The sequence below is a fragment of the Capricornis sumatraensis genome, chromosome X (assembly GCF_032405125.1).
Source record: "Capricornis sumatraensis isolate serow.1 chromosome X, serow.2, whole genome shotgun sequence".
NCBI lineage: Eukaryota > Metazoa > Chordata > Mammalia > Artiodactyla > Bovidae > Capricornis > Capricornis sumatraensis.
This window is the reverse complement of record NC_091092.1, coordinates 12,478,990-12,489,649: the sequence shown is the minus strand read 5'-3', so window position 1 is coordinate 12,489,649 and position 10,660 is coordinate 12,478,990. Positions and strand designations below refer to the sequence as shown.

At 45.7% G+C, this 10,660-nt stretch overlaps 1 protein-coding gene across 1 annotated transcript; it reads right to left on the bottom strand.

Annotated features, from left to right (window-relative positions):
- Positions 1–942: 942 nt before the first annotated feature.
- ESX1 (ESX homeobox 1) lies at positions 943–5,330 on the bottom strand. The gene is made up of 4 exons (XM_068961909.1): positions 5,267–5,330; positions 4,656–5,073; positions 3,480–3,525; positions 943–1,287 (listed from the first exon to the last, which is right to left on the bottom strand). The coding sequence occupies exons 1-4, from the start codon at positions 5,328–5,330 to the stop codon at positions 943–945; spliced, it is 873 nt and encodes a 290-aa protein (XP_068818010.1).
- Between the last annotated feature and the right edge of the window lie 5,330 nt (positions 5,331–10,660).

Genomic DNA, 10,660 nt, shown 5'->3' with positions numbered 1-10,660 from the left:
GCTGAGGATGCTACAATAGACTTGTTCAGGCTGGGAGCAAGTGTGAGAAAACAGCCCTTTTTTGATCTTAATGGAGCCCCCTCTTGTGTCTTAGAACCAGAATGGTTCCCATTCCATCATGTGTTTGCTCAGTCATGTCTTACTCTGTGACTCATGGACTGTAGCCTGCCAGGCTCCTCTGTCCATAGCTATTGAGCTCCTTGAATAGAATATGTCCCCACCTGAAAACACACTGTACCTCACTAACGGCTCATACCTCCCCATCTTGCATATGTACACGCTCCCAAAGGGGAAGGGTGCAGATGGGGTTGTGGGGAGAATATGTGGTCAGTGTAAACCTGCTACAGGCACTGGGAGGACTCTGATGTGCATAACCTATTATAGTGACTCAGACCCATTACATTATGGAAGGAAGCATCTTTAACCTTCTCTTTGAATTGCATTGCCTTAGCAATTCCCGTTGAAGAAGGCAATAGCACCTCACTCCAGTACTCTTGCCTGGAAAATCCCATCGATGGAGGAGCCTGGTAGGCTGCAGTCCATGGGGTCGCTAAGAGTCGGACACAACTGAGTGACTTCACTTTCACTTTTCACTTTGATGCATTGGAGAAGGAAATGGCAACCCACTCCAGTGTTCTTGCCTGGAGAATCCCAGGGACAGGGGAGCCTGGTGGGCTGCCGTCTATGGGGTCGTACAGACTCAGACACGACTGAAGTGACTTAGCAGCAGCAGCAGCAACTCTCATACACACACCCACTTAGCCCATTTGACACAATCAATATATTCCTAATTTGTCTCTTTATTGGAAACACCATGTGCCCTCCCAAAATAACTGGCACTCATTTTACACATTTATGCAGTTATTTTAACAGCTCTTTATTTGTTGTGCACAATGTATATGTAGCAGAAACACCCTGTGGAAAACTGTCTGAATAACATATTCAGAAATAGGGGCCTATAAAATGACCATTGATGACAGGGGCCCATGCCACTCCTACAGGGGCCACACCAAAGTGAGGCATAGGTACCGGGTATGGCAACGGCATCCTCCATGGCATGGGTGGCAGAGGTGGAGGTAGCATAGGTGGTGGGGGCAGCCCAGGGGGCAGGCCTGGACGTGGCACTGCAGGAATGTATCTCCATCCAGGCTGCCTAGCAGGGAATACATGATAGGGCCCATTAAAGTTTACCCCCATAGGGTGGCCGAAAGCAACAGGGTGCACATTTCTAAACATCAGTGCCCTCTGGTATCTTCTCCATTTGGCCCTTCGGTTTTGAAACCAAACCTTCAATCAGAGGGAAAAAAAGAGATGGCTTTAGTATACTGAACAGTTAATGTCATACTAGAAAACACCCATCATGCAAATCTGCCATTGAGATTTTACACTGCCACAGCAGAAGCTATTTCCTTATTGCTAAACTCTGTTAGGAAAGTAAACAGCTCACCTCCCTCAGTTAATCCTTAGTGAGCCAAGCCTAGTCCAGACTTTGGCACATTGAATTGTCTCTCATTTTTAACATTCCTCAATGAGTTTTTTCCAAGTCTTGTATGCAGGCCCAATTGATGAATTGCACCGGGTCCCTGCTGTTAATGTCCATGCCTGGGAGCAGATGCTATGTCAATGGAGGCTCAATCATGGGAGGCCCACGGACTTTGTGGCTTGTCTTGCTTGTTGCTTCAGCAACACGAGAGTTGATAAAGTCCTGGACACTGCCTTGATATTTTAGCTGTTAGTGTTAAGGGAAATTTAGCTTAACTAAACCAAAATCACTAAACCCCAAATCCTTTTCCCCAGATAAGATACTAAGTACCCTGTTGGCATCACTGTCAATTTTGCATGCTCCAATCTGCCCTACTCTCCAAACCTTCCTGGGCTCAGGACAAGGGCAACTTATTTGGTTCTAGCTTCAGTTTCAGGTTGCAAGACAAGAGCCACTGTTTACCCAGAGTGTTAGGGTACCCCAGGTCCTGCCAGCTCTACTCCTTAACCAGGAGACCCCAATCCCATCACTCATTCCTAAGGCAGGAAGGTCCAATCATGTCCAGTCCTGTGGGGACAAGGGTCACAAAAGAGGCTCCTCTCTAAATGCTTACCAATCATTAACAAACAAACAAGCTATCAATTAGACTTTACTTTCCTATTAGCATAGCAGGTGATGGGGTTTACCTTGTATTTAATTATTCTGGACCTTCCCAAACTGCAAGTTTTAAGCTGTCTTTTCTCTCTCCCATTTTAGGATTATGTGTCCTTCTACTACATGCAAATATAGTCTGAAGAAGGCCACTGTAATAAAGCTTATTCTGGAGGGATTCAAACATACCTGGGGTCTAATCTCCCTAAACATAGCCAAAATCTCATGGATGGCAAATTTTAGTATGGGCCAATATTAGGTCCATATTCCCAATACTGGTTTCATAAAACATCTGTCATACTTGCACACGATGGGTAGAGGAAGCATCTATTAAGTTTCTTGGGGGAAATCATGCTGCAGTATTTAGAAATATACAAGAACATTGTACTTTTCCTTACTTGTGTTTTCTGGCTCATATTCCCTTCAGAAATCCATTGAGAGGACTATGTAAACCAAAGGACGAGGAAAAACAATTCAGCAAACTTTTCCTCTGGGCTTACCTTGTCTGTCAGATTCGTTCTGAGACCAGGCCTGACTGTTGGTCCAGCCTGTGGCATTAGGATGCCAGCGTCCGGTGGTCTGCTTTTCTGCACACCACTGACAGATGCACAGTGTATTTCCATCACTGTGCTCACATATGTTGTTGTTTAATGGCTAAGTCATGTCCGACTCTTTTGTGATTCCATGGACTATAGCCCACCAAGCTCCTTTGTCCATGGGATTTTCCTGGCAAGAATACTGGAGTGGGTTGCCATTTCCTTTTCCATGGGATCTTCCCAACCCAGGGATGGAACCCAACTATCCTGCATTGACAGGTGGGCTTTTTATGGCTGAGCCACCAGGGAAGCCCTGAACTCACACTCATGCTCTAGGGCAAAACAACTAAGCCATATGATATATATGTATATATAGATATATATATATATATATCTAATCCATATATACATCTATATCCATACATATCGGAGAAAGCAATGGCAACCCACTCCAGTACTCTTGCCTGGAAAATCCCATGGGTGGAGGAGCCTGGTGGGCTGCAGTCCATGGGGTCGCAGTCGGACATGACTGAAGCAACTTAGCAGCAGCAGCAGCAGCAGCAGCAACAGCCTCCCTAAAGGATGCCAGTGTTAGAAGATGAACTTTATTTACTGGAAAAAAAAAACTGTGTGTGTGTGTGTGTGTATGTGTGTAGAGAGAGGAGAGAGGTCTGTGTTCTACGTTTTTCCCTGTGTGTGTTTGTATGGAAACGACAACAAAGCACACCAAATTGAGAGTTTTCAGGACAAAACCTAAAGCATGTTTTAGAATGGCTGCCCGGCCAATCTTAAAATTAAGATTTACTAACCTGCACTCTTCTTTCAGCCAAATTCAGACGTCTTGCAATCTCCTCTCTGACGGGGGAAAAGTGCAAATTCAGTATTTGGAATTGTGGATAAAATATATCATTTACATTTCTGTTAATTACAATTTTCTGTAAGACGGTTTATGGTTTACTTAGAGAGGGTCTTCCCGTGGACAACTCACCCATTAATTAAAATATAAAAAGGGAATACATATTAAAATTCCTGGTAATGTGCCTGTTACTTCAATATGACTCAATTAATTTTTCCATTTGTGCAACAGCAGAGAACTAACTTGAAAATCTTTTCACTTTTACGGAGATCCCTCCGTAAAAATAACTAAAACGACAATCCCCCTCCCCCGCAAAAAAGCGGCGTTTTAAACCCAAGTATTTCTGTTTACTGTAAAAGGGAGCGGTGAACTCTCATGGAGAAACTTCAAGCCGTATCAGCCAAGCAATCAAGGGCGAAGGACATATACAATGGAACCAGAAAGGGCGCCCATAAACCTCACACCGATTCTTCCTGATGCCCCATTCCTATCGGGACAGAATAGGCCTTCCCCTTCGTACTCAGTGGAGAAGGAAATGGTAACCCACTCCAGCATTCTTGCCTGGAGAATCCCACGGACAGAGGAGCCTGGCGGGCTACACCCCACGGGGTCGCTGAGTCCAACACGACTGAGCGACAACCACTTCGTACTCTAGGGGGCTCCTCCCCGGGCTTTTTAACGGTCAAAACTCTGCCGCCTCGAAACAGCGCTCCACTTGGCAGGGCCGAGAGACCAGGGTGAGCGCTAGGAGGCGCTCTCCTCGTGCACAATTTTTAAACGGCGTGGAAAAAGCAGAGTAATCACGATGAAGTTTTACTGCAATATTTAAAATATAAAAATGCATGCAAAACCCCACGATGAGCAAATTACCAAGATTTTAAATTAAATCAATATTAATCTGCCCTGCTTTACTTGTTCTACCCTACTCCCGCCCCTCTCTTGCATCCCTGCAAGCTCTGCAGGGTTCGCCCCAACGCCCGCGAGCTAGGGCAGACCCAGCACCCTCGAGCCTCTAAAGTGGCTTTTGGCCCGGGAGAGGAGGGGGAAGGGTCCTGGGAAAGAACCTAAGGCGTCCTGGAAGGCGCGCGGGCCAGCGAAGAACTGGGCGTCTCCGGAGCCAGCCACTTACCGTGCAAACACGTCGGGGTATTGAATGTGGTGGAAAACTCGCTCCAGCTCCAGCAGCTGCAACTGGGTGAAAACAGTGCGGCAGCGGCGCGGCTTTCTCACCGCAATCTGGGGCCCCTGGATGGCCAAGGGGTCCGGCTCCTCCTGCTGCGGCGGGGGCTCAATATCGCCGCCGTCGCCCTCACGGTTTTCATCGCCCTCACGGTTTTCACCGCCCTCACGGTTTTCACCCGCCTCACGGTTTTCGTCGTCGTCATGGCTTTCGTCGCTCTCGCGGTTTTCGTCGTCCAGGAGGTTGGAGCCGGCCTTGCCAAAGTAGTTTGCGGCTGCGGCTGCAGCTGCTTCTCCGGGCTCAGGTGAGGACCGAGTTTCATCTTCCATTCCGTTTAAAACCTCCGAGATCAGGCTAGGTTCCACATCTGGGAAAAGAGGAAAGCAAAAGGGAGAGACTGGGTCAGGGGGGCCTGGAGCCCACAGTGCGCGGGCTGGAGGGGGCCGGGGCCGTGTTGGAGGAGGAGCTGCTGTGCAGTGTCCCGTCCACCTCCCCTTCCCAGGGAAAGTTCCTTTTCTGGGATTTGCCGAAGCACCTGCCATCGCCGTCTAGGTACTAACCATGCAGTTCGTCCTCGTCGATTCCCAAGTTGTGGAATCCTGTGTCAAAGTGGCTGCTGTCCATGGCCTGCGCTTCTGCAGACTTTGCGCTGGGTGTGAGGCGATCCGAGGATCTGGGCTCGAGTTGGGACCAGCGGTCTCGAGCTGCGCTCTGCTGGCGCCGGGACCTCTTCTGGCGCCGATACTGGGGCTCGTGCGCCTTATATAGAGGTTTTGTTGCCTTATATAGAGGTTTTGTTGCCTTTTGCGAGTTCAAAGTGTACCCGCTGGAGTCAGATAGACGCCCCCTAGTAGGTTTCACATTGCCTCTGGTGGGGGTAGGTGGGGCCCGATGTGTGTGCAGTGGGAGGTAGGGCGTGGGACTAAAAGAGGGCGAGTGCACGTGAGAGTGGTGCTGGTAGTGGATACTCTTGTTCGGGGAACTGTGACTCCAACTTGTAGTTTAACTGACTGCTTCCAACTTGGACGAAATGTCTGGTTGGAGGAAGGGGCTGTGCTGGATTGCAAAAGCCATGTGGGGTCAGGGGTGGGGTGCATAAAACTTCAGCTCCTGGAGCTCGTGGAGAAGTGTTTGGGCAATATCACCAATGCCGAGGGGTTTGTTTTCCCAGAGGAAAAGGTGGAGAGGTAGGGGTAGGGACGACGCGGAACCCCCAGCAAACCAAGCAAAGTAGGGTGAAGTTATTCTTGCACTGGGCTCTGAGCAGAAGTTGGTGGAATGGATGGGACTATATGATTTTGCTCCATTCGCGTGCAAAATCTGCAAAGTCCAAGAATCTGGCTAGTGGTTAAGACAAAATGATAAGCTTGGAGGCTGTTTGCCCGGTTTTTTTTTGCACGGGGTTTGTGAAATCAGATCCCACCGTGCATTTTGGGAGCTGGAGTTTACTGTTTGGGTTTGCAACGCAGTCCAGGTGCTCAGATGCTAGCTGCAAGATGTCCCACGCGCCTCTTATGAAAGCTCCAATGACTTCAGATTTTTAGTAATGAGCTCACGTCAGAGTTCAAGTGTAAAAACCTGCCAAGTGCTTAGTGCATCCAAGAATGCCTGTGCTGCACGGGCCCCTTCCACCAGCTCCTGGCGCAGGCAACATTTGATGTGCTAGGTTGCTGCGCATCTTAAGGATTGCGGCTTTGCAGGCGCTCAAAGCGCGCCTAATTCCAGGGCGGTACTGTATACCTGGCAGAAGTGCAGGCATTCCCCACTACCATTTCTGCTCCTCTTCGCTCCCTCCATTTATCTAGAATTATACTACTGAGCTGTTTTCCCTACGGATGTGTCAAATAAATTAAAAGGGGCCAAGCCACGAATGAAGACTGGTTCTTCGGCCAAAAAGTATTTGCAGGTGTCCCAGGACGTTTTAACGTCCTTCATGTTATAAGAATCACTTCTTTGGGACTTTCCTGAACGTCCAGTGGTTGACTCCGTGCTGCCACTGTAGCGGGCACAGGTTCCACCGCTGGTCGGGGAAGTAAGATCGGGAAGATTCCCACAAGCCGCTTGCTGCTGCTGCTAAGTCGCTTCAGTCGTGTCCACAAGCCGCTTAGCGTGGCAAAAAAAAAAAAAAAAAAAAAGTCCCGTGCTCAACGCTGTGCATACTTTTACTTTTTTTACAACCACCATTATTATTTCTCTCTCTCTCTTTTTTTTTTTTTAACAAAGAAAACTGAGCCCCAGGGAAGCCCGGCAACTTGACCGCAGGCTTACGAGCGAGTTTGTGTACTTTTAAACATGTTCTTGCTGTCTTATTTCAAAGGAGTAAATAATGGTGCGATTCCAGGAGGAGTGGAGGAGGGTGAAAGGTATTTTGCAGGCTGTTGGGCAGTCTTTAAAAATCTTGAGTGCCAGGGGTCTCTACCTCCTGCTCTGGCTCAAGCCTCTTGCCTCTGCAACTAGCAGCCCCCGCTGCTGCTGCTGCTAAGTCGCTTTAGTCGTCCGACTCTGTGCGATCCCATAGACGGCAGCCCACCAGGCTCCCCCGTCCTTGGGATTCTCCAGGCAAGAACACTGGAGTGGGTTGCCATTTCCTTCTCCAATGCATGAAAAAGTGAAAGTGAAGTCGCTCAGTCGTATCCGACTTTTAGCGACCCCATGGATTGCACCTACCAGGCTCCTCCGCCCATGGGATTTTTCAGGCAAGAGTACTGGAGTAGGGTGCCATCGCCTTCTCCGGTCATTTCAGTCATAGTATATTCACTGTGTTGTGTAACCATTGCTATTATCAAATTCAAAAACATTTTCATCATCCCATAGAGAGACTCCATACCCGTTAGCAGTCACTTCACAGTCCCCCTCCCTGGAGCCCCTGTTAAACACTAATGTACTTTTTCTATGGATTTCCCTATTCTGTGTATTTCACTCAAATGCAGTCATACAATTTGTGAACATTTGTGCCTGACTTTTTTCACCTGAAGTTATCTCTGTTATGCCATGTATCAGTACCTCAATTTTTATGATTGTTGTATTCCATTGTACAGATAGACCACATTTTCTTTATGCATTTGCATCTGGTGAACATTTGAGTTGTTTCCACCTTTTGGTGATTATGAATAACACTGCTTTGATTGTTATGAGCAGTCGTGTACAAGTTTTGTTGGAATATCTGTTTTCAATTTGGGGGGTATAAATTTAGGACTGGAGTAACTGGGTCATATGTTTAATTTTTTGAGGGAACACCAAGCTGTTTTCCACAGCAGCTGCACTATTTTACATTCCTACCAGCAAGGTAGGGTTCCAATTTATCCATATCCTCGCCAACCTTTGTTATTTTCAGGGTTTTTAAAAATTACAGCCATCCTTTTGGGTGTGAAGTGGTATCACTTATGGTTTTGATTTACATTTTCCTAATGATTAATGATGTTGAGCATATTTCATGTGCTTATTGGCCATTGTATATCTTCCTTGGAGAAATTTCTATTTATGCTTTTGCCTGTTTATTAACTGGGTGTTTGTCTTTTTGTTGTAGAGTTGAAGAGTTCTTTATATATTTGAATACTAGACTCTATGATTTGCAAATATTTTCTACCATTTACCAAAAATGTAAATTTTCTTTTCACTTTCTTATTAGAGGCCTTTGTTGTTTGCAATCACAAGCCTGCCCTCATGTGGTTTTGGAGTTCAAATGAATACTATCGGCATAGCCCAATTCATTTTTAGTGGCAAATCCAGACATATGGCAGGAGCAAATCTGATCCTTTCTGGAGGAGTCTACTTCTCAGCCTTTAACAAGACCCTCACAGATAAAGCTAGCCAAACATACACACAGTTTTTTAAAAAGCCACTATTAGCACAAATAATAAACTAAAGGTGTAGATCTCCAAAGTTACTATCACATGCAAACGACTTAGAAACATGTTTAAATAAATGAAAGCATATAAAAAAAGACAAGGAAGATATATTAATAAATAAATATCAGAAAGAACCAAATAGAATTTCTAGAAATGGAACTAAAAAATGAATGTTTTTTTCTTATGTGGTAAATAGACATCATGTAAAATTTACTGTATTAACCATTTTAAAATGTGCAATTCAGTGGCATTTAGTACATTCATAATCCTGTGCAATCATTATGACTATCTAGTTACAGAACATTTTCATCACTCCAGAAGGTAATTTGTACCCATTAAGCACTCACTCCCCATTTTCACCTTCCCCATCCCTTGGCAACCATGAGTCTACTTTCTGTCTTTATAGATTTACCTACACTGGACATTTCATTATAAATGGAATCATCATATTGGCCTTTTGTGTCTTTCACTTAGCATAATATTGAGTTCATCCATGTTGTAGCATGAATCAGTATTTTATTTCTCTTACTAGGAGGCATCAGGCACCAGCCTTCAGGAGCTCAATGCTAGGATAAAATGGATCTGATATCCCCATATAGCAGCTTGAGGTGACCTAGGTGTGGCGTTGGCACTACCACACCAAGATGGCACACTTGCCTGCCATCTCGTTGCTGAAGTTTGACTTGCTGATGTGGCCTCAGTAGGTTTTACACAGGGATGCACTCTTGAAAACCAAATTTCTAGTTAAACCACTCTATCCATGAGGAGTCCTGCAGGGGCAACACTCCCTTTGTGAAGGAACTAATGATCCTTGAATGAAGACCAGGAATCTTGATTCTGTCTGTAAACTGAATCAATCTCTAGATGGGTTTTAAGGACTCTAGCAGTCAAGAAAACTGTACCATTATGGACATTTTGTACTCATAGATTACATTTCTGCTGCAAGTGGGGTCACCTATCCCAGCTGAGGCCAGCAGTGAGGGTGGGGTGGAGGGATTTTTGGTTCCTTAAGGCCTATAGGAGCCCATTCATAGCACTGTGTGGTTTCTAATTCTTAGTTTTCCCTACAGGGGACACTAGCTAGGCATATGAAATATTTTCAGTCCTTGACCAAAATTTTCTATAGAGTATCCCTGATAATCCACCACAAAAAAGACTGACAGGAAGAGTGGGGTGGCTTCTGATGAAACTCCAGTGATGTGATGTCAGCTTTTATTAATTATCATACAGAGATTATTCATTTATGTCAAAAGCCAAAACTTTAGCTTCTTAAAAAAAAAGAATAAGCATAGATATAAGGGGCATATGGAGGTGTTTCATACCTACCTTTGTGAGAACCATAGTTTTCTGTAATTCCTTCAGACTCTTAAGACTGTCTGTATACTGACTGAGAGGAAAGCTCTCTGAGGCGATTTGCATCTGTAGTCCTAGCCTTTAGAGAGGACGGGAGGGAAGGAAAGACAGCCTGGAGATAGATGTCTGTTACTACTTGCAATTTTATGTGGCAGTAAAAATGACTGATATTTGCATTTCCTATCCTGTCTTGAAACACCACATACCCTTCAGGTTTGTACTATGGAACTGAATCTTTTGCACATGAAATTCCAGTCCAGACGCTGGGCCTTTTTTGCTGTAACCAAGAGTCAAGAATAAAATTCTATGGTGTTTCTTTAAATTCTACCCAATTTCACTCCAATAAAAAATAACTTAAAAACTCTGCCCAATTTCTTTGGTCAGTGTTCCCAGAAAGTTTGTAGAATGACTGCTGGTAATGGCTGCAAGCACGGATGCATGAATCTTTACACTGCCTGGGGCATCCTGGACTCAAGCTTCTAAAGGTCTGCTCCCTACTGCTGCGTAGGGGTCCTCCAGAGGGAAACTTTTCATGACCATCTGCGTCCTTCCTATGACCTAGGAAAGTACTTTGCAGTCTACCTTGTGTGTGTCCGTGCTCAGTCGTGTCTGACTCTTTGTGATGCCATGGACTCTAGCCAGGCTCCTCTGTCCATGGGATTTTCCAGGCAAGAGTACTGGAGTGGGGAGCCATTGCCTTCTCCCGAAGAAGCCACAAATGACATCAAATCATATAAATTCACCCATAACCTT